Source organism: Elephantulus edwardii, unplaced genomic scaffold (genome assembly GCF_000299155.1).
Source record: "Elephantulus edwardii isolate Elephantulus edwardi_28Jun2011 unplaced genomic scaffold, EleEdw1.0 scaffold00336, whole genome shotgun sequence".
NCBI lineage: Eukaryota > Metazoa > Chordata > Mammalia > Macroscelidea > Macroscelididae > Elephantulus > Elephantulus edwardii.
Window position 1 is genome coordinate 992932 of NW_006400086.1, and position 27338 is coordinate 1020269.

At 38.0% G+C, this 27338-nt stretch overlaps 1 protein-coding gene across 1 annotated transcript in view; it reads left to right on the plus strand.

The window, feature by feature from the left end:
- LRCH2 (leucine-rich repeats and calponin homology (CH) domain containing 2) overlaps positions 1–27338 on the plus strand; it is a 169876-nt gene that overhangs the window by 76692 nt on the left and 65846 nt on the right. The window contains exons 2-5 of the mRNA XM_006901583.1: positions 16525–16669; positions 20189–20315; positions 25383–25488; positions 25573–25709. Coding sequence (XP_006901645.1) covers positions 16525–16669; positions 20189–20315; positions 25383–25488; positions 25573–25709 — 515 coding nt within the window. The remainder of the gene's footprint in view (positions 1–16524; positions 16670–20188; positions 20316–25382; positions 25489–25572; positions 25710–27338) is intronic.

A 27338-nucleotide genomic window follows, 5' to 3' on the forward strand; every position in this document is an offset into this window, starting at 1 on the left:
TTTCAGTTGGATTATTTACCTTTATCTTGTTGTGGTGCTCAAGTATTTTATAAATTCTATATATAAGTCCCTTGTCAGGCATTTCATTCCCAAATACTTTTTCCCAGTCTGTGGTTTCCCTTTTTACCCTGTTGGAGAAGTTTTTGGATGTGCATAGGGATTTGATTCTTAGAAGGTCCCATTCATCTATTTTTTTTCTCCTGATTGTAGAAAGGATACATCTTTTTTTAATTTTTTATTAGGATACATCTTTAAAGAGGCAAAAAAGCTATGTAGTGTCTCAGATGAAAGAGTTCCAAATTAGTAAAATAGCTGAGGACTTTTAAACACAAGAATTCCATATCTAAAAGGACCACTTCTTTGGAAACTCTCTGAACTTTGATAAATAATGATAGTTATTTAAAGGCTTCAGGTCTTTTGTTCATAAGGTTGCTATGAGTTGTGCTCAACGTGATGGAAATCAACAACAGCAACAACAAAAGGACCATATTCTTTTTTAAAATATTAGTTGTTTTTACAAAATTCAAGTATGATATTCTTCACACCAGGTCATTCCCATTTCCCTCACACACCCCCATTAAATTGTAGGACTCCATAGTTAATCCCCTTCCACTTCCTCACCCCTCTGCTTCCACCCTCCCCCCACCTTGGATCCTCATACTCATTCTACAACAGTGGTTTTATATAGAATTTAAAGGGCCATATTATAGAATTTTGCTAAGCTGAACGTGATTAGAAAGATATTTTTCTTTTTTCAGCGTACATATCTTGCTGCTTAAGTTTGTGTGGTCACCATATGAACTCTCTTAAATGTCACTTTAGATAGCCCCTGCAAGAGAGGGGAAGCCAAAGTAGCAGATTTAAATAAATCTTTGGGTAGATATAAAGCTGATGCATCCGGGAATAAGAGAAATGGAGCCTCTCATGGGCCTTAAGAGCTTAGAATGAATTGCAGAATGAGTAAGAAGGTAATTTATCTTTAAATTCTAAAGTACAGCTGTAATAGACTAGAAGTCATAAAGGGAACATCAACATACAAGTGTTAAGAAAAAAGGAGCTATATATTTAGGTTAAAGGGATCTTATTTTAACAATGAATCTCTAACATTTTTTTTCAAACGAAAATGGTTCATGAACACTATATAAAAAGTGACATGAAATAATACGTATTGGGTTTTTGTGGGGGGTATTTTGTTTTTTTTAAGAGAGGAAGGGTTGGGTCGTTTGTTGAACACGACATCTCTTATTCTCTCAGTTATTTGTACATGAAATTGAGATCTTTTTTTCAAGGTCTTAAAGAGCGTCCTTGAATAACCAGATGGGACTTCTCAGCGGAGAAGACATTAATGGTGCTTATCAGTATGCGAAGAGAAAAGTTGGATCTTAACATAATGTGTTTGTTGTGCTTCCTTTGCAAGAAGCTATCTAGAGTAAGAATGTAGTTAGTTAGGAGGTTTAGAATTACTTTTAGTCTGGTTTGTGGTTCTTTTGGAAACTTTATTGGTTCCAGGAGGTCACGGTGTGTGAAGGAGAATGTTCTGTGGAACATTTAAAATTATCTCTGAGTTTGTCCAACAGTGTTGTTAGTTGTTATTAGTTTTGTAACTTTGGACATGCCATTCTATCTAATGAAATTTATAAATCGAGGATGATCGCTATCTCACAAGGTTCTGAAAAGGATTAGGATACTCTGTGGAAAGAGCCTAGCCCTCTGCTATAGTCCATTATGTGTATGTAAAGCCACATTAATCTCATTTAAGTTATTATTAATGTGAATTTAGAGTTCCAATTTCATATTACTTTGCCCTTTGGATTCCTCCCAACCATGTTCCCTTTAAACAGAAAATTCTGTGGTGATATTTATGTTATCTTTGAGGGTGTATGCCAGCAATAAAATTCATTATTGTAAATGAAATCACAAGCAAATATGTATCAGGTTTTCATTATCTGGAATTGCACACATGTGCGTGCGCCCCCCCCCATGCATATATATTATATGTAAAATATGCAATTAGGGAGCTCTCCAAATTATTGAGGAGTAATGATGTTAGTTTGAGACTTAGGTTACATTTGAATAGTTTGATTTGATCTTTCCAATCACTTGCCATGCATCTGAGAGCTGGACAGTGAATAAGGATGACAGAAGTAGAATATCGTTCCACAGCCTTTGAGTTGTTGTGTTAGAGAAGAGCACTGGATATCCCATGGACAGCCAAGAGAATAAATAGGTATGTCTTGGAGAGGGGACAACTGGAGTGCTCTCTGGAGGCAAGAATGATGAGGCTTCACCTCACATTTTGGGCATGTTGCAAGGAGGGGCTATTCCTTAGAGAGGGACATGATGCTAGGAAGGGTGGAGGGTTGGCAAAGGAGATTAAGACCCTCTGCCAGTTGGATTGACATGGTGACTACTGCAACAAGCTTTTGTTGTGTCAGAAAGTGTGAGGATGACACAGGATAGAACAGGGTTTAGATCTTTTGTTCATAGGGTTGAAACAGCAACAACAACCTATATGAGAGAGACTGTGGTAAGATATTAAATAATACCTTAAAAAATACTTACGTTTTAACTATTTGTGCAAAAACCAAACACTAATTACAATATAATAAAACAACATATCCAAACTATAATTTCTCAAAGTAATTCCTATAGCTTGGCACAAATCCTAACTAGTGGGTCTGGAATTATACTGGGTAGCAGATGGGCCTGTCCATCTGTGAGTCTTATGTCTGCAGCTTGGAAGTCAACAAACAGATTTCCATTCCATCTGACTTGTTCTCTTTCTCCTCCAATTTCTCTGAAACTCAGGATGATACAGATTGCAATTTATGTCAGATTATCCAAGGTTATTGATTAATATATTTAACAGAGTCCCAAGAGTTTTCCATGGAGGTTCTTGAAAGAAGATAGGGAATTGTTCTCTGCTGAGCTACTGCCAATACTTTTAAAATAAGATTTAGATGAAAAACTGACAACACAAAAGATAAACAATTCAGTAATATAAAGGTACTTATACCCGTGTATGACTTATACCCATAGGGAGCACTGATGGCCTAGTGGCAGGAAGCTGTGCTGCAGTCCTGGAGGCACATGGTTAAAGTCCTCCAGCTGCTCCGTGGGAGAAGGATGGGCAGTTTCCTCTCGTGATTAACTGCCTCTGAAAACTGGCTAGCTATGGGTCAGTTCTGACTCGTTAGTACACAGCAAGAACATCCTCATGGATACGAATTGAATGAGAATACAAATTAACCTTACTAGTCAAGAAAGAAAATATAATAATTTAATTTAAAAATGTGTTCTTGGAGAAGCTCAATATTGGTAGTAAAAACTAGGGCAGGTGCTGATTGTGGAACAGACCATTAACTACTCATATGGTTAAATTAAATCCACAAAAAAAAAATTGACCTTGAGTCTGTCCCATGTAATTTGTAAACCATCTCAGGAACAGATTTGAGGCTTTAAACACTAAGGAACAAAGACCAGATGAGCTGTGGGAAGATATCAAGAATAAGATAGCAGAGGAGGAAGAAAAGACTGAGATGTCAGAAGAGACTTTAAATAATGCACTGAGAAGCCATATAAAAGGGAAGAAAACAGGATGTTAAGGGGCTGAACAGAAGATTTCAAAGGACAGCTTGGGAAGACAAAGCAGAATGTTATAATGAAATGTTTAAAGAACTGGAGTTTGAAAATCATAAGGAACAAACTTTCTTAGCATTTCTTAAGCTGAAGGAACGAAAGAACAAATTCAAGCCTCCAGTTGCAATGCTTAAGGATACTATGGGCAGAATATTAAATGATCTAGGAAGCATTAAAAAACACAGAGTCAACTAACTGTACCAAAAAGAATTGGCTGACATAGAAGATTTTCAAGAAACTGCATATGATCAAGAGCCAATGGTGATAAGGAGTAAGTTCAGGTTGCTCTGAAGGAATTTAAAAAAATCTCGGTCCCAGGAATTGATGCAATACCAATTGATATATTTTAACAAACAGATACAGCCCTGGATATGCTCACTACATTGTGTCAAGAAATCCAGAGGACAGTCACCTGGCCAACTGACTGGAAAAGATCTTTATTTATTCCCATTCCAAAAAAAACTGACCTGACAGAGTATAGCAGTTATCAAACAGTATCCCTAATATTGCACGCAAGCAAAATCCTACTGAAGATTATCCAAAAATGACTAGAACACTACATCAATAGAGAACTGCCAGAAGTTGTGTTTAGAAGAGGTTATGGCATTAGAGACATTATCGCCAATATCAGATGAATCTTGGGCAGAAGCAAAGAATATGAGAGGAATGTCTATCTGTGTCTCATTGACTATGCAAAAGTATTTGACTGTGTGGATCACAACAAATTGTGGCTAACCTTGAGGAGAAATGGAATCCCAGAACACTTGATTGTGCTTATGTGAAACCTATACTCAGACCAGGAATAAGAATATAACAGAGCAAGAAAACACTGCATGGTTCCAAATCAGGGTAGAAGTGTATTAGGGATGCATCCTGTCTCCACACCTTTTCAATCTATATGCAGAACAAATCATTTAGAAGGCTAGGCTTTATAAGGAGGAATGTGGCATCAATATTGGACAACCTGTGACATGCAGATGACACAACCTTGCTTGCTAAAACTGAGGAGGACCTGAAGCACTTGCTGCAGAAAGTCAGACTGTAGTCTTCAATATGGATTGAGGTTCAACACCAAGAAAACAAAGATTCTCACCACTAGGCCAATTGGCAGCACCATTATGGATGGAAAAGAGGGTGAGGTTGTTAGCTATTTCAACTTGCTCAGCTCCACAGTCAACATTCTTGGTCAGCACCAGCAGTAAGGAAATCAAAAGACAAATTGCATTGGGAAAATCTGCTGTCCAGGACCTCTCCAGAGTACTGAGAAGCAATGATATTAGCCTAGAGACTAGGGCGCACATGATCCAGGCTGTGTTCTTCACAATTATTTGCTATGCATCAGAGAGCTGAACAATAACTATGGATGACAGAAGAATTGATATCCTTGAGTTGTGGTGCTGGAGAATAGTCTTGAATATGTCATGAACTACCAGGAAAACAAATAGGTCTATCTTGGAGAGGGTGAAACCAAGTTTCTCCTTAAAGGATAGCATTTTGAAGCTCCATCTCAGATACTTTGGGCACGTGGCCAGGAGGGACTTGTCCTTGGAGAAGGTACTTAGAAGGGTGGAGAGTAAGACCCCAGATGAGATTGATTGACACAGTAATGGAGGTTGGTGTGTCAGAATTGTCTAGACTGTCTCAGGACAGGGCAAGCTTCAGAGTTTTTGTACTTCAGGTCGGTCCCTGTGAGCTGTAGGTGACTCAATAGCACATAACAACAGACATCCTCTTGTTTTATTCTTAAAAATTGTTTTTTTGAATTGTGTTAGTTTCCATTGGCTGTTGACTACCACAGACCAGAGTCCAAAACATGTACTGTGGGGCTAACATTAAGGTGTCCACAGGTTGTAACATGTCTTTGAAGGCTCTCTCCTTGCCTCATGCAGCTTTTGGTGGTAGTTGACATTCCTTGGCCATACCACTGCAATCTCTATTTCCACCTTCATATTGCCTTCTCCTTTGTGTATCTGACTAATAATCCCCTGCCTACCTTTCATGAAGAGTGTATATGATGGCATTTAAGGCCTAATGTGATATTCTAGGATAATACTTTAATTTTATTACATTCCAAATTATTTTACCATCTATGATAATATTTACAGCTGAAGAGATGAATAATAAACCAGCCCACTCCTGTCTGATTGGTTTCAACTCATAATCTCCATTGAGTTTCTAAGACTGTAAATCTTTATGATAAGAGACAACCCATCTTTTTTTGAGGAGCTGATGGATTTAAACTGCTAACCATTCTCTTGACAGTATGTTACATACGATGCCACTAGGTTTCAGAAGAGTTGTTATTGTGTACTGTAGTCAGAACTGACTCATACTGACCCTCTGACAAGGTTTCAGAGGTAGTTAATTGCACGTGAGGAGACTGCCATCCTGCTCTTGTGGAGCAGCTGGTAGATTCAAACTGTGTGCCTTCGGGATAGCAGCCCAGCTTCTTGCCAGAGCTCCTCAGAAGAGATCTGTCCCTTATATTTTGAGGGCTAGCATTCTGTCCACTATGACACGTAAACACATTTTAATCTTCTCTCTCTCCCTGTTTGTTGGTTTTGTTATTGTGGGGTTGGGGTTTTTTTTTTTGTGTGTGTGTGTATGTATGTGTAAGAAAAATGAATTGCCCTTTTAATTTTATTTTCATAAATACTGTTTGTTCCCTAAGGCTTTGAAACTATTGTGAAATGAATTTCCCAGTAGGTATAAATTATGGCTTGTTTTCCTCTCTTTAAATGAAAACATCTACTTTCTGGAATTGTATTAAAATACCCGTTTTGCAAGAGTTTCTTGAGTGCTACTTGTCATATTATTCTGGTTGTCTTAGTGTAGGAGTTAATGAAATTATTTTTATTGTTATAAAAACTTCCTTGGAATTTAGTTGAAGAGCCTTCATAGTGCAGTAGTTAATGAATTTAGACTGCTAACCAATGGCCCACGTTTGAACATACTAGCTACTTCAGGAGAGAAAGATGAGACACTTTTTGTAAACTACAGCATTGGAAACCCTATAGGATAAATCAACACTGTCTACAGGGTCTCTGTGTGTTGGAATCAGCTAAACAGCAGTAGATTTTTTTTGTTTGATTTAATAGCCTATCATCACAAGATCAAATATTTTAAAGTCAGTATTTAATTTTTATTAATTATATTCATAATTCTTTGAGAGAAAACTGCCGTGTTGTTAGTGTGAGATATTTCAAGGAATTAAAACACCCATTTATTTGGGTTCTTTCTCATCTTTCCTTCAATGATTATGTATTTTTTTTCTCTCTTAGCACTGTTTTACTACTATTCTGCTTAACCTGTTCCCAGAATACTCATATTTATTTAAATTCTAGACAGCTAAAACCAGATTTTCTTAATTAGAAGCTTAATAATAGCATGATTTTTAATTTTTATTTTCTTATGCTTTATTTAACACCTTTAATTTGGTATAATAATGATTACAAATTTTTAAAAATTTTTATTTTATTTTATTGGGAAAAACATGTTGGGGATACATGGAGGTGAGGGTTGGGAGCAAAAGGGTGAGGATGAGCAGGGATAAAAATTGCAGGGATGCAGTTGCAGGGCTGCACAATTTGGTTGTTGGGGGGAGCAGGTGAAGGAAATGAAAAGGATCCAGTGGGGACCAGCTGATTCAGGGCAATGGTGAGCATAGTCCAATGGTGATTAAACAAACTGTCTTTTTGATTTGGGAACTGGATGCCGACTCTCTGGCTTCTTCATGCTGAACAGGGTCGTTGATGTGAAGGGGGAAAGGGAGCACACTTTATCACCCTACTGGTGGTCTTGGTTTGAAGCTGCTTGCCTTCTTGTTCTATTAGAAGATGTTTTCCTGACATTTACTCCCCTCTGGACTGCAAAGTGTTTTCCCGGGTGGGTCCAGTGGGGAATGGCTGACAGAACCCTGAGGCTCCATCCTCCTTTGCTTCCTTAACTGGCCGTTGTATTTCAGGGTCAGGTCTGGAGTAAAACTAAGTGTTAAGGTTACCTAGAGAAAAGGGAGCAAATCTAGAGAGAACAAACTTGTGAGTTACAATTAGAAGGGCTTTGGGGGTGTTACTTACAGATGTACTGGGGGAGAGGGTGGAGGAAAGTAGACTCGATAAAATTCTCTGTGCACCCTAGGCAGTTTTTTTATCGCAGGGGTTGGATGGTATAATCCGAGGGCTGAGTAGCTCACCCCAAGGGCTGGCTCGCCCCATCGGGGGCCGAACGCATGGCTCGCCCCACCAGCGGGGGCCAAATGCATGGATTGCCCTGCCACCAGGGATCGAACAAACCAACTGCCCCGCCACCGGGGGCCAAACGCATGGCTCGCCCTGCTGCCAGGGTCCAAACAAACCGCCCACCCTGAGGGCTGGATGGCAATCCCTGTATGCCAGGCAACACACACCCGGAGCTGGCTGGGACACTCCCCCACCAAAGTCCCCCCTCCAAGTCCAGAACCCACGCCTCACTGAAGACCATGTGGCCAGGGACACAATTCTGGTACTGCCACCGTTACCCCCCCATAAGTGGTCATACTGTTATTTGAAGTAGGTGTCACTGCCCTCCCCCTTTATAAGTGGAGAAGGGGACCTGAGAGTGGTGAACAGACACCCCCACCCGAGGTCTAAACAGTTCTTGGCAAAGATGCGGTGCATTGAGGATATGTGCCATCGCGGACATGCTGCCACAGTTAAATGTTATCAGGTTGTAAACAGCTCACAGAGACTCTCATCAATTCATTGTATTGGTAATCTTCCTCTCTGGCCTGCCCAGGGAAACCCCAACCCGCCGCAACCACCATCTTGGCTCCAAGAATTCTCCCCAGAACCAGTCCACTCTGCTGTGGTGTGGCGGCTCTGCTGCACCAGCCTTGGGGGGCCCTGGTGTCTACCGTCCATCTCAGGTGAGGGGATCCCTGGGGTCCGGTGGTGGGAGCCTTGTGGAGCTGTGGTGGCAGCGTGGGCTCAGCAGCAGGGGGCTGGGAGCCGCAGGACTCACCCATTCCTCCCTGGGAATCCTTGATCTCCCGATGTTGAGCCTTGATCTGCACCGAAGAGCAGTCATCAACTGTTGAACTGTTCAATTATCAATAAACAGAGATCTGTAGAAGGCCATGGTGGCCCTCCATCAAGGATTATATATTTTAAGTAATATTCACAAAATAAGTATGACTCATCCAGAAAACACTTTATGCAAAAATCAATGCCTAATCATTGCAAAATCAGTTAAATTCCCAAATGAATTTATAGTGTTATTTAGTAATCTAGCTTATTTTTTTTTCTTGGCTATTTTATTCTGTGCTAGCTACTCTTTCTCTACTCAGTAGGTTTTCAGATGACTATCTGTTTTAACTTTATGCTATAATATGAAGTGATTGCCTCTATTTATATAATTTAATACTTGACAAAATGGATTGACCCAAGTTACTGTAACAATGGGTTCTTGTATATCAGAGATGATGAAGATGGACCAGGCTCATGACACTTAACAACAGCAGCAGCAGCAGCAGCCACTATACACCCACTTAAAACATGAGCTGTGACTTCCTCTAACATTACAAGGGAGGAGGAGGACCATCAACATTATCAGCCCAAAGCTTATTCCTATGAAAAAGATGTCAGACATCCTTTAGACCTTGTTATACGAGTTCTGACACCATCCATCAGTGCTCTTTGTTGGATTCTATGGTCATACAGAACATATAGACAGTACGCACAATTATGGGGTTTATTAGGAAATGACCCTGGCAGTACGACTTCAGATGTTTTTATTGACTGCCATCTAGTTGAGCACTAGTCTTAGTGACTCTATGAAAAAAAGAACTGAAGCCTTTCTTTAACTAACACCATTTCTCAGAGTTCATAGAATGAATTCAAATATTTATTTCAAATTCTTTTTACTTTGTTTTATTCCTATTTTCATAAACCTAGTTTAGACTGTTATACCCTATCTCTGGGACCACTGTATTGTCTAAGGATATTTAATAATCAACATTATATAGAGTAACAAATTAGGCATAATTTTATTTTTAGGACTTCTAATTAATTTTAAAGTGTAATTTTCAACTCCAAGAACTCTGAAGTTACAAGAAGAAGAAATAAATCCCTAAATGTTAAAGAAACATATCCTAAACTAATACAATGACTTTATTTATTGTCTTTTCCTTCACTGGAACTGTGTGAACTGTATGATGCTAAGGTATCCAGAAGGAGGTAGACAAAATGGAGACAATCCTCTATTCTAAATACAGATTATAGTTCTAGGATTCTTTCTTTTCATTAAGCCATCCAGAATCATACGATTGGAGGAAGAAATATTACTGTTTACTAGGTCCAAAATCCAGTGCAATAGTACACAGACCACAAAAAACCATATTGGAGGAATAAGGCTAGAATTCATGTTAGTAGTGTCACAACAAGTTGTGCCTAGACTTGAGGAGAATGGGAATCCAAGAACACTTGATTGTGCTTATGCAACACCTATGCTTGGACCAGGAAGCAGTCCTCAGAACAGAGCAAGGAAACACTGCACGATTCAAAATCAGGACGGGAGTGCATCAGGGATGCATCCAGTCTCCATACCTATTCAATATATGTGCAGAACAGATCATTCAAGAAGCTGGGATTTATGAGGCAGAATGTGGCATCAGGGTTGGAAGAAGACTCATCAACAACATATGTTATGCAGGTGACACAACCTTGCTTGCTGAAACTGAGAAGGACCTGAAACACTTGCTGCAGAAAGTCAAGCATTATAGTCTTCAATATGGATTGAAGCTTGACATTAAGACAAACATTCTCACCACTATTCCAATTGACAGCATTATGATAGATGGAGAAGAGATTGAGGTTGTTAACAATTACAGCTTGCTTAGCTCCACAGTCAGCACTCTTGGCACCTGCAGTCAGGAAATCAAAAGAAAAATTGCACTGGGGAAATCTGCTGTCAGGGACCTCCCTAGAGTACTGAAAAGCAACAGTATCAGTCTAGAGACTAAACTGTGTCTAATCCAGGCCATCGTCTTCACATTTATATGCTATGTATCAGAGAGCTGGACAATGACTAAGGATGATAGAAGAAGAATTGATAACTTGGAGTTATGGTACTGAAGAAGAATCTTGAACATACCATGGACTGCCAAGAAAACAAATCAATCTATCTTGGAATGGGTGAAACCAAGTTTCTTCTTGGAGACTAGGATTTTGACGGATATCATGCTCAGAAGAATGGAGGCACAGCACAGGAGAGGAAGACCCAGATGAGAGGTACTGATACAGTAACTGGGGCAATGGGGAAGGTATGTCAGAATCAGGGAGACTAGCTTAGGATCGCTACGAGTTGCAGGTCATTTAATGACACATAACAAGAAGCAGAAATAGTTTTGGTAGCTTCTGAAATGGTCTCCCAAGCCCCTTGGATTTGAGCTTCATTATTTTAGGCTAGTGTTACAAAGTTCTCAGTCCTGCCAATATTGGCTTCCCCCTTCACCTCAATCCACGTTGTCTAACAAACTTGGGCAAAGCTTCTTAGTTTAGCTCTGGTTCTATCATCTGTGAGGGATAGCATTCCCAAGGTCAGCTCCATCTTATGTTGGGTCTCTAGTCCTCTGCTTTTCCTTTGGCTTCTACTACCATAGTTCTAGCTTTATGCAAGAATTTCTGGGACCAAAGGACATGATGGTGGTGCTTGTTATGTGCCATCGAGTTGCCTGGGACTCATAGCGACCCTTTGTACAACAGCCATAAATTTGCTTTATCCCATGCCAATCTTACTATCTCCGACACACCTGTCCCCATTATCTCAGTCGCTGAATCAGTCCATTTCATAGAAGGTCTTACTCTCAAGCATGACGTCCCTCTCCAAGGACTGGTCCCTCCTTGAAACGTCCAAAGTATGTCAAATGAAGCTTCAGAATCTTTGCCTCCAAGGAGCAACCTGGTTTAACCCTCTCCAAGATGAACCTGTTTGTTTTATTAGCAGTCCATGATATATTCAGTACTCTTCTACAACACCTCAGCTCAAAGGCATCAATTCTTCTTCTATCCTCCCTAGTCATTGTTATTTGACACATAGCAAGTGATTGCAAAGACCATGGCTTGTATCAGGCGCACCTTGTTTCTTCTTTGTTGTTGGGGAAGATCTTCCATTTCTGCTGCTGGATCCACTTATAAAATGGCAAGACTAGCCAATCTCCTTGTGGATAAGCTAACCTGCCCCATTTGTATATTTCTGCCCAGCCACATGGCAAAGTCAAATTCCTTAGTTAGGAAAGCCATTTTTCTTTTATTCTTGTGAGTTTGTTTTCTTTCCTTCCTTACAATCATCCCACCAACAGCTACTTTGATGAAAATATGTAAGCCAACTAGTTTATGCCTTATGTCCTAATATCCCCCTTTTTATATAACCAAGTGCTGATTGGCACATCTCTATTGAACCAGTACTCTGAGGAAATGCACATTGGTTTTGGTGAAGGATCCTCTGTTTAACTTACAAAAAGTTGAGTATCTGTATCCATAAACATCATCCAATCAACTCATCTCCAGCATCAAGCTGCATGCTCAAGAGTCCACACTTTGCCATGCATTCTAGACCTCTTGATCTCTTCACTCAGCCCACATGGGTCCAAGTCAAGTCAACAAGCCAGAGATCTCACAACTCCCTTGACTCCTTAAGCCAACAATCCTTCTCTGTTCCTCCACACCTCTGTGTATGTAAGACGGGCAGTGCTGAATATCCAAGCTCAGCCTGTTTCTCTGTTGTTGTATTCATCCCACTTCCACTCCTGTGGATTCAAGTTATCGACATGAGTGGGGATACTCCAACCTCAAGTCTTGGAGGTTAGGAATGCTGGGTGCCGATGTACCCCAGTTCAGAAGCTAAACAGCTTGTTCCAGTTATAAAAGGCCAGTCTCTTCATTTCCTTTTTTTCCTATAAAAAGCCAGTCTCTTCATTTCCTTTTTTTTCTTTTTAAGAAAGCCATTTTGAACACTAAACTCTTCACATCACAGACCCTTAATAATTTTTCAAGCCTAGAACTAAAATCACAACTATGACTCAGCTTTCAGGCAAGCACTAGACAGGCTTATCGATTGATTGTTAATGGCAAAGGGGAAATAAGCTCCTTATACCTCACTCTTTTTGACCTTAGAATATTCTCTCCTTAGCATCTACTTAGAACATACAAGATCAGAAAGACAAGATTTTTTTCCCAGGGATGAAACTCAGAAGGTAGTAAGTGATAAAGAAGAAAGATGAATGGAAATGGACAACACAGAGGAAAGTGGGAGGATACCTCTTAAGATGTGGAGATTACAATCAATGGCACTAGACAGAATGTCTGTAAATTGTTGAATAAAAAACCAGTTTACTCTGTAAACTTGCACTCAAATCATAAGAAAAAGATAAAAAGAAGTAAATAAATAAAAGCACCATCCCACTGGGGAAAATTTTTTTTTGTTGGTTGTTTTTGCTTTTATTAAGTGCCTTTGAGTCAAGTACAAATCATAGTGACCCTGTAAATAACAGATCTAAACCTGGTCCTATGCTGTGTCATCCTCATCATCTGACACATTGCTGCAGCCTATGCCAATACATCTTATTTAGGATCTTCCCTTCCTTCACGGACACTCCACCTTTCCAAGCATGATGACCCTCTTCAAGCAATAGCCTCTCCTAGCAACATGCTCAAAGTGTGTGAGACAAAGCATTGCCATCATTGCCTCTAAGGAACATTCTGGCTATGCTTTTTTCAAGACATATTTGACATAAAGATCCTAGGGATCTTTAGTACTCTTTTCCAATACCGGAATTCAAAGGCATGAATTCTTTTGTCACCCTTTTTCAGCTTTCAAATGTGCAGCAAGTGATTAAAAAGATCATGACATGAACTGAGTGGACCTTAGTCTTCAAACAAACGTCATTGCTCCTCAAGACTTCAGAGAGCTCCCTAACAGTGGATTTACCCAGTGCAGTGTATCTTTTAACCTCCTAACTGTTGGTTCAAATGGTATTGATTATGGATCCAAGATGAAATAGTTGACAACTTCGGGCATTTCTCCATCTGTCATGATGTTGCTTGTCTGTCCAATGGTGAGATTTCTGTTTTCTTGATGTTTAGATACAATCCATTTTGAAGGCTGTAGTCTTCTGTGGCAAGCATTTCAAGTCCTCTTCACTTTTAGCAAGCAAAATTGTGTCATCTGCATAACACAGGTTGTTGAAAATTCTTCTGCTCCTGATTTCACATTCTTCTTCATAGAGGCTAGCTTCCCAAGTTATTTGTTCAGCATACAGATTGAATAGGTATGGAGAAAGGATACAACCCTGATGTATACATTTCCTGATTTTAACCATGCAGTGTTCTCTTGCTCTGTTCGGATATCAGCTTCTTGGTTTAGATGATAGGTTTTATATGAGCATAATTAAGTGTTCTGGGATTCCCATTCTTAATGTTAGGCATAGTTTGTTATGATCTACACAATCAAATACCTTTGCATAGTCAATAAAACACAAATAGACATTCTTCTTGTTTTCTCTGCTTTCAGTTAGGATTCATTTGACACAAGCAATGATTTCCCAGGTATCATGGACTTTTCTAATCCAGCTTGAACTGGTAGTTCTCTTTTAATGTAGTATTCTGGCTGCTTTTGGAAGATCTTTAGCAATATTTTGCTTGCATGTGATATTAATGATATTGTTAGATAATACCCACATTCTGTTAGATAACTTTTCTTGGGAATGGGAACAAATCTCTTCAAGTTAATTGGCCAGGCAGCTGTCTTCCGAATTTTTAGGCATAGACTGGTGAGCCTCCAAAGTTTCATCTTTTAGTTGAAACATTTCAATTGGTATTAATCGATCCGGGGGGCCGGGCCCTAATTTTTTTTGGCCAGTGTTTTTACTGCACCTTGAACTTCTTCCTTCATTACCATTGGTTCTTACCAATATTTCTTGAAATTTTTCAGTATCAACCAGTTCTCTTTGGTACAGTGACTTTCATTATGCTTTTGATTTTTTTTTTTAAATCAATCAAGATTTTGCCCATAGTATCATTCAGTATTGTGGTGTGTCACTTGAATTTAATTTTTTAACTTCTTAATTGCTGAGCAAATTCTTCCCTTTTTATTCTCCAACTCCAGCACGTTGCACATTCCATTATAATATTTTGCTTTATATTCTTGAACTACCCTTTGAAATCTTCTGTTCATCTCTTTTACTTCAGCATCTCTTCCCTTTGTTTTGGCTTCACATTGCACTTCAGCAGTATTCATTATCTCTTCTAACATCCATTTCTGTGCTTTCTTTCTCTTCTGTCTTTGTCTTTTTGCTCTCTTGATAATTAATGATTTTATGTTATCCCATAACTCACATAGTTATTGTTGTTGTGTACCATCGAGTCAGAACCGACCTATAGTTGACCCTGTGGTGAGTTTTCAGAGGCAGTTAATTACATAGGAGGAGATTGCCCATCCTTTTCACGCAGAGCAGCTAGTGGATTTGAACCACGTGCCTTTGGGATTGCAACAAAGCTTATTGCTGCTAGGGCATCTGGTGTTCTCTTATTAGTGATCAGTGCCTTAAACCTAATCTGGAGATGATTTTGAAATTCAGGTGTGATAGAGTGAAGGTCGTGTTTTTATTCCCTTTTGATTTTACTTATATTTTATACTTATTTGTATTGTATTTTCATGTATTTGGAAAGAAACCAAGATCAGCAACACTTTTGTGACTTGAGCAATTTAACAGAAGGATTTGGTGTTCGTGTCCTTAATAAACAGCACTATTGAGGAAATGAGTGTGCATATATTCAGTTGACCATTTTTAAAATTAAATAACATTTGTATTTTATACTGATTTACTTACAAAGTTCATATACATTGTTTTCCACACTGGATCTTTCCCATTAATAGACAGTTCTGTTGAGGAAATGGGTGTGCATATGTTTAGTTGACCACACTTGAAAGGTATTAAGGGGCAGTTCTGAAAACCAGAAGTAAGTGTTTAGATATGCCCTGGATTTCAGATTTGTCAGGATTAGGGTTAGAGTTATTTTTGTCATTATATAGATACAATGTAGGCCTGAGTACAGACATACATATCTTAACAAGAGTTATCTTATATCATACGGATATAAGCACACAAATATGTGAGACACAGGTTGACTGGAATCTAGGAAAATATAAGAAGTGATATATACGTGTTAGGTAATAAATAGAATCTAGACATGTAATCTTCCAAAATAATGTAAGAAAACATTTCCAGATAAAAAGAATGCTTTATTTATTCTTTTATTAACATATAGGGGCTCTTGATGACCTTAAAAAGAGATAGAAAATATTTTTTAAAAGGTTGAGGAGCCCATGGCAATCAAAAAATTTAGCTGTGCTGTGGATAATTTGTTGTATACATTTGACTTTGATGGGGAGAAAGGTGGATTGAGAAAGATGTATTAGTAGAGGTGGTGTTTTTTCTTTTTTCTTCTCTCACTTTGTGAGTTTCTGGTTAAATGAGTTTAAAGATCAGAGAGGCATTCTCATCAATGTTTTAAAAAAGAATGTATTTGATTTTTTCTGATGCTGCATCACATCAAGTAAAAATTGTTAATAAACATGCTTTTGCATGAAATGACTTCTAAATTATATTTGTTTGCCTTCAAAATCAAGGTGAATAGGTTTTGATTTTTTTTAAATTTATTTTTTCTTTTTTAATTTCAATGAACATCTACAGAGATTTTGGAATTCCATTCATTCATTGTTGCACCAAGGTGAATAGTTTTTTATAATATTTTACTAAGTTGCTCCAATTCAGCTTCAAGTATGAACATAATTCTGTTAATTAATGTAGAAAGAGGTGTATGCTTGACAAATATTATTTTTATTTTTCAGATCTTTCAAGAAATCGTTTTACAGAAATTCCTTCTGATGTCTGGTTATTTGCCCCACTTGAAATACTAAATTTATATCATAATTGCATCAAAACCATTCCTGAAGCCATTAAAAATCTGCAGATGCTAACATATCTTAACATTAGGTAAGGAAACAATTTTCGTTGGTAAGTTTTGGGTTTTTTTAAATTAAAGTTTTATACAGTTTAATTTTTGCTAGCTAAGTAAGATTCAGAGCTTTTGTGCATAGGGTCACTTTGAGTCAAAGTCAATTCAGTGACACACAACAACAACAAGGAATGTGTTGGTTTCCTGAGTGATGTATACTTATCTCAGTAGTATCTTCTTTGTAGTTTTTATGTGTTTATATTGTATTTTGGGGTTTTGGTCTTGTTATTAAAAATAGTGATTTTACGCTCCAGGGGTTAGAGCACTGGTCATGTAAAAAATAGTGTTTCTGAAACTTTGATTTGGACTGGAAATACCAAGGATATAGTGGTTCTAGTTAAAATGTAGATTTTTTTTTTATGCAATAGGTCCAGCAAAGCTCTGCATTATAAATATGTTCCTCAAATCATAGTGTCTCAGTACATACTTAATAACTACTAACTAGCTCGACTATTACCTTTAGTTATTTTGAGTCGTAATTTAAATATTATTCTAATATTTGTAGTTGTTGTTGTTGTTAAGTGCCATTGAGTCGTAGACGACTCATAGCAACACTAAGAATGAAAGACCTGAACACTGGTATAACTTCATCATTTCTCCAAGTTCATAGGGTTTCCAGAGGCAAGTTATTTTGGAAGTGGATGCCACTCCTGCTTCCAAGCTTGTTTTAATTGGGGAGCTCTACTAAACAAACACTGTCCACCATGGGTCACCAATATCGCATTTGGCACATCAGTGTCACAGTGTTTAGCATCACAGCAACCACGAGTTACCTCTGTACAGCAATGCACAGACCAGTGCTGTGCCATGTAGAAGAATGACAAAAAACAATTAAAACTAGGCCTGAGGGCCGCAGATTAAAATAACCCACCTTGGGCTTGGTAGCATAACTTTCTGTCCACTCGGCCAACAGAGCTCTCTCTGTGTTGTTGCTGTTATTGTTGTTAGGTAACCCAGCTTTCCAGTGGTTTCCTTCTTTCTGTAAACTCCAGTAGAATGAACGCTCAAGAAGATCCTCGTGTGCTCTGTTGGGAACATTTTCCTAAGGAACTGACTTCACAGTTCATATCAAGACATTTGGACAGACCTCTGGCATATTTGACATCCTAGCCAGTATTGCTTGTCTCAGGGTATTTTAATTTTTTCAAGAAGAAAATCAGTTTGTGTTGTGTAAAACCATCCTAGTGTTTTGGTATGTTCTATGTAGGGTTAGAATTAAATAAAGGGTGTTAAAGCCTTTCCTTTCATCGAGAAGCACTGTGTATGTTGCACATAATGTTAAACACAGATCTACAAAAGCCACTTTGAGGATTAGAAAATATATAGGGAGCTCTGGTGGCCTAGTGGCAAGAAGCTGCACTGCAATCCCAGAGGTTAGTTGTTGTTGTTATGTGCCATTGAGTCGCCTGTGACTCATAGTGACCCTATGTACAAGAGCCCTAAACGCCATTCTATCCTGCGACAACCTAATCATCTCTGACACACTCATTCCCACCACCCCAATCACAGAGTCAACCCATCTCATTGAGGGTCTTCATGGTTCAAATCCACCAGATGCTTTGCTGGACAAGGAGAGGCAGTCTCCTCCTGTACTAGTCAGATCTGATTTGGCAGTACACACACAAAAAATAATAAAATAAAAAATATTAGAAAATATAATAACTAATTGTTAACAGCACTTGTTAATATGAAAATACTATGTGACTTTGGTAGTGCAATCATTTGTGTCAGTCCATGCATTGGCATATACATTTGACCACTATAGTTGAGGTCAAGGGCTCCAGGGCCAATTTCCTTGGCTCTACCACTTAAGATCTTTGTAACTATGCACAAGTCACTTAATACCTTTGTGATTGTGTGGGGTTTTTGTTTTGTTTTGGTTTTTGATAGAGTAATTTTTAAAATTTTTATATTGATTTGTTTACAAATTTCATATATGCTGTATTTCACACTGTCATTCACATCTTGTGTCATGCAATGTGATTGTTTCTTTATCCGTAAAACAGAGATCAAAATAGTATTTATTTCCACACTAAATTCTCTGGGCAGTGCCAAAGGTTACATTGGTTGACTGCTAACCCAAAGGTGTGTGTGATCAACCAGAAGTGCTGTTACCTTATGGACACAATTCTCCTGATAAACATCGAGTTTCCATGAGTAAGGTTGGAGTCAATGACGACTAGTATGTAATCGTAATGAGGGTTGTTGTTAATTGCCCTCAAATTAGCTCCCAAGTCATGATAACTTCATGTGTAATAGATCAAAATGCTGCCTGGACCAATAACATCCCTTTGATTGGTTGTGGACGAGACAGTTTTTATCCTTCTGGTTGTCATTCAGTAATTTTTGGAAGTAGATTGCCACTCCTTTCTTCCCAGTTGTAGTCTGAATGTTCTGCTGACACCTCTGTTAAGCATTAAAACTACATGCAAGTGTATGCTAGTGGATAGGTGGCAGTGTCTGCACATAAGGTGTATTTTCCAAGAATTTCCCACATGGAAGGCAAGCATTCTACTACTGAACCATCCTTAGCCCTCGTTGAGGGTTAGTTAACACATTGCCGCAAATGACGGCAAATGTGTTTCTAAGCATGGTTGTCAATTTAAAAAGTGTGCAGCAACGCGTAAATTCATGTGAGTAGCCCTGGTGTACAATAAATAGTAATGTCAGTAAATGTTAGCTGCTATCATCTGGAACCAGGAGTGGTATCCACTTCCTAAACAACATGCCTCCGGAAACTCTATGAACTTTAATAAATGACAATAGTTATAGAAAGGCTTCAGGCCTTTTATAGGGTTGCTATGAGTCGTGCTTGACTCGAAGGCAATCAACAACAACAGCAAAAACAATTATTTTTAAATGCCAACACTGAGATAGGAATATTGCGTCCACTCAAAGCTGAGAAAAAGGTGCTGGTAAGCTTTTCTGCCATAAATTATGCAAAATAGCAATGGCCACAGTCACTTCATGTTTCTGAACATACATAGTTTATTAATTTTGTAAATGTTGACACAGTGCAAATTTAACCTTGGAGATTTTTTTCTCAAAAAAAAAACTCATGGAAGTACCAAATATAATGAAATTATGTCTGACAGAAAAGTTCTGATGTATTCTAATCCAGTAGAATAATTCTGGGTTTTTGAAGACTGGTGGGGTGTCATATAATAGCACAAGCTTTGTAATCAGACTTCTATTTGAACCTCTTGCTGCACGTGGGCAGATCACTTCCTCAGTTTTAACCTTTTCCCCCCCTTAAGTTTGTAATTGAGCTAATACCATCTTTTGTGATTAATATGAGGATTAATTGAGAGAGTGCATGTGAGGAATATGTCATATCTGAAACAAAGTATGCACTCATTAAATGATAGTTATGTAGTGACAATTACTGTTTACATTCCAGTGATTTGTTGGGTTTCAATATAAGGGGAGGTTTCAGACATGCCTGTGTGTTTTTTTAAGACATGTTTATTATAATGAGATTTTTTTATTCTTTTCAGTCGAAATCTTTTGTCAACACTGCCAAAATACCTATTCGATCTTCCTCTTAAAGTTTTGGTTATCAGCAATAATAAACTGGTATCCATTCCAGAAGAAATTGGGAAGTTAAAGGATTTAATGGAATTGGTGAGTAAAATAATTGTATTAAGTTGTATATTAGATATCTTTGTGTTTTATATTTCCTTACACAAGGGAGAATACTTAGGGAATTTCATTGTCGTTTTTAAAAAAAGGAATAACTAACTATATGTCTATAAGAATATCTTGGTGGCTTCATGTTTTTAGTTGCCATCGAGTTTAGTACAACTCGTAGTGACCTTATCAACAAAAGATCTGAACCCTGTTCTGTCCTGCACCATCCTCACACTTCGTGACACATAAGAGGCCATTGCCAAAGTCACCATGACAATCCACCTAGTTTAAGGTCTTCCTGTCCTTCACTGACCCTCCACCCTTCCCAGTATCGTGTCCAACTCCAAGGAACAGCACCTCCTAGCAACATGTCCAAAGCATGTGAGGTGAAGCCTCATCATTCTTGCCTCCAAAGAGCACTCTGGCTGCATCCTCCCCAAGACATAACTGTTTGTTCTCTTGGACGTCCATGGGATGTTCAGTGCTCTTTTCTAACACATCTCAAAGGCTTCAATTATTTTTCTGTCACCCTTATTCATTGTCAGTGGCCTAGTGGTAAGGATATGTGCTGCCATCTCAAAGGTAGATGGTTTGAATCTCCCAGCTGCTCCTTGGGAGAAAGATGGGCATTTTCCTTCCGTGTAATTTGTTGACTCTAAAAACCCACTGGAGGGTCAGCTATGAGTTATTCCAACCTGATGGTACATTAACTACAACAGTATATATCTAAGATTATTTTAGTAAACTTCTGAGATACCATTATGTCTGATTGTATCTCTGATTCACAACACCTGATGGTTCTTCAGTCATAGTGAGGTCAGACGGCTTGTTTTACAAGCTATAACAAAAGCTTTTCAAATCAATAAACATTTGCTTATCCATTTTGTAGACAGTAACAATTTTAAGAACAAAGTAAGGTTTTAAATACATTTACATTATTAAGGGCTATTGTTAAGAACCACACTTAAAGGAATACAAAGAATATAAGCTTGGAAAAAGAATGAACAAAATTACCTTTACTGTCCCAAACCCTCATGTAATTTTATAACATGTTGAAATTAAAAAAAAATTGGAAAGAAGCAACTGATTGCTATATTGTTATAGAAATACAGGAATAATTTAAAGTCATTATCTTGAGCATAGCATTAGAGGTATTAAATAACACTGAACTCTCAGAAAGACTTAATTAGATTCTCAAAGTACTAAGCTATTTTTACATCTTTGAATTACTTACATCTTACACAATATTCCATAATGCTGCTTTTCTGATTTATCTTAAATACTTATAAAATTTTTTTACAAATTATATTATATTCTTATAAATATATTTGAAAATTTTAAAATTTCCATTAAAATATACATAACAAAATGTGCAACCACTCAACAATTTGCTTGTGTCCAAATCAGTAACATAGACTACATTCTTCAAGTTGTACAACTATCCTTGTCTAAATCCTTCCACCACTATCAATATTAACTCATTGCAAAAACTACCCCTTTGCCCTTCACTTCTACCTCTGATAAGCTCTAATCTTGATTCTTATATATTTGCTTGATTCACATTAACCGAGATCATCTAATACCTGTGATTTGCAACTGGTTTCTTTTACGTTGTGAAACACATCAGGATTTCATTTCTGTTTAAGGCTGAGTAGTATTGCATTGTGTTTATCCACATTTTGTTTATCCATTCATCTGTTGACGGATATCTGGGCTGTTTCTACCTTTTGGCTCTTGTGAAAAATATGTAAATAAACATTATTATACAGGTTTATGTTTGCAGTCTTGCCTTAAGTTTGTAATTGAGCTAATACTTAGGGTTGAGATATGTGTGTCATATGATAATTTTGTGTTAAGCTTTTTCAGGAACACCAAATTGTTTTCGACAATGATTGTATTGTTTTATGTTCCCACCACCAATGAATGAGGGTTCCAGTTTCTTCACAGTCTCAGGAACTTCTGTTATTTCCCTCCCCCATTGTTGTAATTCAAATTGTGCTGAGGTGGTGTCTCATTAATTAGGGACTGATTTCACTGTACAAGTCCACTGTCAGGGACCGCTCCAAAATGCTGAAGATCAGTGATGTCAGTGTAAAGACTAAGGTGCACTTGATTCAGGTCGTGCATGGTCTTCTCAATCACCTGCTGTGCATCAGAGAGATGGAGAGTGAATAAGGATGACAGAAGAAGAGTTGCTGCCTTTGAGATGTGTTAGAAAAGAGTACTGAATATCCAGTGATTGCCAAAAGAACAAACAGTTATGTCTTGGGGAGGATGCAGCCAGTGTTCTTTAGAGGCAAAGATAATGATGCTTCATCTTTTTATTTTGGACATTTAGCTAGGTGAGGCTATCCTTGGAAAGAGACACCATACTTGGAAAGATGAAGGGTCAGCAAAGGAGAGAAGAAGCCCCAGCGAGATGTACTGATGTGGTGACTTCAGCAATGGGCTCTAGTTTGTCAGATGATGAGAATGGCACAGGATAGGGCAGGGTTCAATATGAGTTAAAACTCAATATAAAGATAATAAAGATTCTCACCACTGGGCCAATTGACAGCTTCATGATAGATGGTGAAGAGATTGAGATTGTTAACTTCAGCTTTCTTAGTTAGCTACACAATCTCTTACATTGACCCTCTACTTTTTGAAGCATCATATCCTTCTCCAGAGACTGAGCCTTCCTAATTACATGTCCAAAGATGTGAAGCAAAAAAAATCTCACCATCTTTGATTTGAAGGACTAATCTGGCTACATTTAATCATAAACAGATTATGTTTTTCTTTAAGGCACTCCTTGGTATTGTCAATATTCTTTGCCAGCACTACAATTCAAAGGCATCAATTCATATATATTCTTCAATGTCCACTGTCCGCATTTCACGTGCATATAATTTTTTTTAAAAAGCCATGACCTTGATCAAGTGTACCTTAGTTTTAAAAAAAGGCACCATTGTTCAGTAGCACTTTAAGGAGGTCATTTACAGTAGATTTGTACATCTCTAACACTCATTGCTATCAAGAGAGAAATGACTCATAGCTGACCCTTAGTGAATTTTTAGATGTTGTTAATTGCAAGGACCCACCTTTGCGTTAGTCGTGAAACTCCATATATGTGGATTGTGAATCCCAATAAAATGAAATCCTTGATTACTTCAATCATAATGTCATTTATTGGTCCAGTTGTAAAGATTGTTGTTTTCTTAATGTTGACATGGAGTCCATACTGATGAATACAGACTTACTAAGAATCTTGCCCTGTTCTACTTTACTGACAGCCACTGGTTATTTTTGGCCTGGCAAATAGTAATTCTGGCTTCCACTTAACCTGCAGCCATACGACTTTTTTTTGAAATTCACTTGAATATTTAGTGGTTTGACTAGTATCCTTTTCTAGCAAAACCTAAACTAAATCATACTGCCGTTGAGCAGGGACTCTCTATCAGGTTTCCTGGGCTCTAAATTGTAATGGAAACAAACCAAACCAAAACAAAACAACTGCCCATCTTCCCCCCACAGATTTCAACCACTAACCTCCTTTTGCTTAAGGAGTTCTGGTAGCCTAATGGCAGGAAGCTTTGCTGCAGTCCCGAAGTCACACAGTTCGAGGCCACTAGCTACTCTAGGCTATACCTTATTCACATTTAGTCTGTCAGCATTCTCATTTTTGTTCTAGTTGGTCCATTCCCATTATTCTAGTCTCACTGTCATCTGCCCCCCAACTTCTCATTCATACTGTAGAATAACTGTTGACCATTTGCTTTCATTTATATGATTTTTTAAATAACACACCTTTTTTAGTTACACTGCTTTTCTTTTTAAATAAAAGGTAACTTCTGATTCAAGATCATAATCTCTGGTATTCTCTCAATCTCAGTGAGTGTAATAGGTCTGGGATTTTTGAGACTTTTAAAGTCCTATTTTATATTTTTATCCCCATCAGCGCCCATCTGTTGAGACTCTGGTAAGAATGTTCTGTAGTGGTAGTTGGCACCTTTCTTTTCTTTTTAAATGAGGGAATGTATGCTCTACTCCTTTGACTGTCTATGGTAATATCAGTTTCAGGGAAATTTGGAAATTTCGGGCAATTGCAGAAGAATATAAATTTCATTTGCCCTATGTCTGAAATGCTTGCCTCTTGAGATCATGCTGCAGATTTTTGCTTTTTAGTTGATATGCTTACAGGAAAGGAGGAGGGGTTCGAAAGCATAGTCAAAAAGGAGGAGGGGTTCGAAAGCATAGTCAAAGCCATTCTTTATTCCCTTACTATGTAAGTTTGGTATTGTTTACCTTTACCAGAGGACTTTGCTTTTTAACTTAACCCAGGGGAATTACCTATTCTAATGTCTTAGAATGTGTTATGATGTAAGCCACAAATCAAATCTTTGAGCTTTAACCCCTCATAGATTGTGTTGGTTTGGAGAAGGATTTTTTGTTAAATCTTAGATGAGAGATGTAGAAGGTCAGAGAATGACAAGACGACTCCCCAACAGGATGGATTGACATATAACTGTAACAATGGGCTTGACATATTAGAAATCATGAGGATGGCACAAGATAGAGTATGGAAGCAAGGTTCAGATCTGTTGTGCATAGGTTCACTATGAGTTGTAATCCACTCAACTCTGTGATATCTAACGAGAACATCTTGAAAGATTTAGGTTTCCCAACTCACACCTGTAAAACCCTGAATTTTTCCATTTTCCTTGCAATCAGGTATCTCAAAACAACTTGTAATTCACAGATGAACACAGTGATTGATAATTGTTAGCTTTTTGTTTTACCTCTGCAAGAAAGTGCATGAATCTGCCCCCCAGGTTTTAGTTTATGAGAGTTGATTGTTACAAATTTATAATCTCAAACTTTTGCAGAATAAAAATTTTTGGGTTTTTGTGCTGTTACTTCACCATGTGACAGAAATAGAAATCTGCCAGATAATTTATCTTCAGAGAAATGTCATTACAGGTCACTTCCACTAGCCATTAATAAAGTGTTTCAATTTTAAGATTGGAATATATCCAGATTTCTCCATTTACTATAATTTTATTTTCTTGTTTTCCTTAGGACATTAGCTGCAATGAGATTCAGGTCCTTCCCCAACAAATGGGAAAATTGCATTCACTTAGAGAGCTAAATATAAGAAGAAATAACCTTCGTGCACTGCCAGATGGTAAGATGTTTGCCATTTTTACTGTTATTTAAAAGAAGTGTGATTATATAAAATTTAATTCAATTATTTTTCCTTTTTAAACAGAATTAGGAGATCTTCCCTTAGTCAAGCTGGATTTCTCTTGTAACAAAGTAACCGAGATTCCAGTTTGTTACAGGAAGTTGCATCATTTACAAGTCATAATTTTGGATAATAATCCATTGCAGGTACCACCGGCACAGGTTTGTAATAAAAATCTGATACTTGCTTCTTTTTATTTCATTTCATAAATATATATTTCTGTTACTGATAAAGAGCATCATGGGTAGGATTTAATTTGTTAAAATTATAACAATCAGATATAATTACAAAAGGAATGTTTTCTTAGAGGTGAATTTTTCACTTTGGTAGAAGGTTTTGCTTAAACATTAGAATTATTGTTGTTGTTGTTGTTGTTGTTATGTGCTGGCGAGTCACCTGCAGCTCAGCGACTCATAGCACTGAAGCCTGCCATGTCCTGAGCCTGTCTCACTGACTCCAACACACCTATCCCAATTGCCCAAGTTACTGTGTCAATCCATATCATCTGCGGTCTTCCTCTCTGGCACTGACCCTCCACCCTTCTAAGCATGATGTCCTTCTGCAGGGAGAAGGCCTCCTGGCCATGTGCCCAAGTATATGAGAGGGAGCTTAAAAATCCTAGCCTCCAAAGAGAAATTCGGTTTCACCCTCTCCAGGACAGATCTGTTTGTTTTCTTTGTGGTCATGGTAGTCTATAAATTTTAGAATAGGATTTCAAAAACCACTCATATTACCTTTTTGTTTCTGAACTCAAAATAACCTGTTGTCAAAGTATACAGCCCTGGAAGTCTTTCCTCATCTTCTTCTCAAATATTTCACCTGGAAATCCAACTCATAGCTGATCTTCCAGAGAGTTTTCAGAGGCAGTAAATCACACAGGAGGAGATCGCTCATCTTCCTGCTGAGCACTTGGTGAATTTAAGCTATGTGCCTTTGGATTGAGAGTGTAACTCCTCACCCTATAGAAAAGTTCTACGTGGCACATAATGATCATCATATGTTGAAGTTAACTGAGCACCAATTAATAAGAAAGAATTAATAAGAACTCATATTACCTTTTTGTTTGTGAACTCAAATTCTGGTTGTCAATTATGTAAAATCCACCAAAGTAATGTGTTGTTGTTATTAAGTGCTGTGGCATTTGCTACAATTCATAGCGGCCCTATGAGGAGCAGCTCTGAACCGTATCCTGTCCTGTGCTATATTCCTGATCTTTGACATACTTGAGGCTATTGTTACAGTCACTGTGTCAGTCTTTCTTTCTAAGGGTTCTCTCTTGCTGACTCTCTACCATTCCCAGCGTGTGTTTTCCCAAGGGTTGGCCTCCCCTGATAACATGCCAAAGTGTGTGATAGGAGTTTCAGCCTCCTTACATCTCAGGTGCCCCTGGCTTGTACTTATTCCAAGACAGGCTTTGTTCTTTTGACAGTTCATGGGTTATTCAGTACTCTTGTCCAACACCATAACTCAAGGACTTCATTGCTGCTTCTGTTATCTTCATCAATTGTTCAACATTCAGATTCTTACAAAGCAATTGGAAATACCATGGCTTGCATCAGATGCACTATAGTCTTTAAATGGATATCCTTGCTTGTTAGCACAAAGTGATTGTAAAAGAATAAACTGATATGAAAGATAGTAAGGGAAAAGGCAAGACAGAAAAAAGGACCACATGGTAGAGATGTCAGAAGAATTTTGGAAAGTACAATATAAACAGAATAGTGATAAATTATCTGCTTATATTGTACATAAGTGTTAGTGTTATTTTTGTTGTTCTGTACCATTGAGTG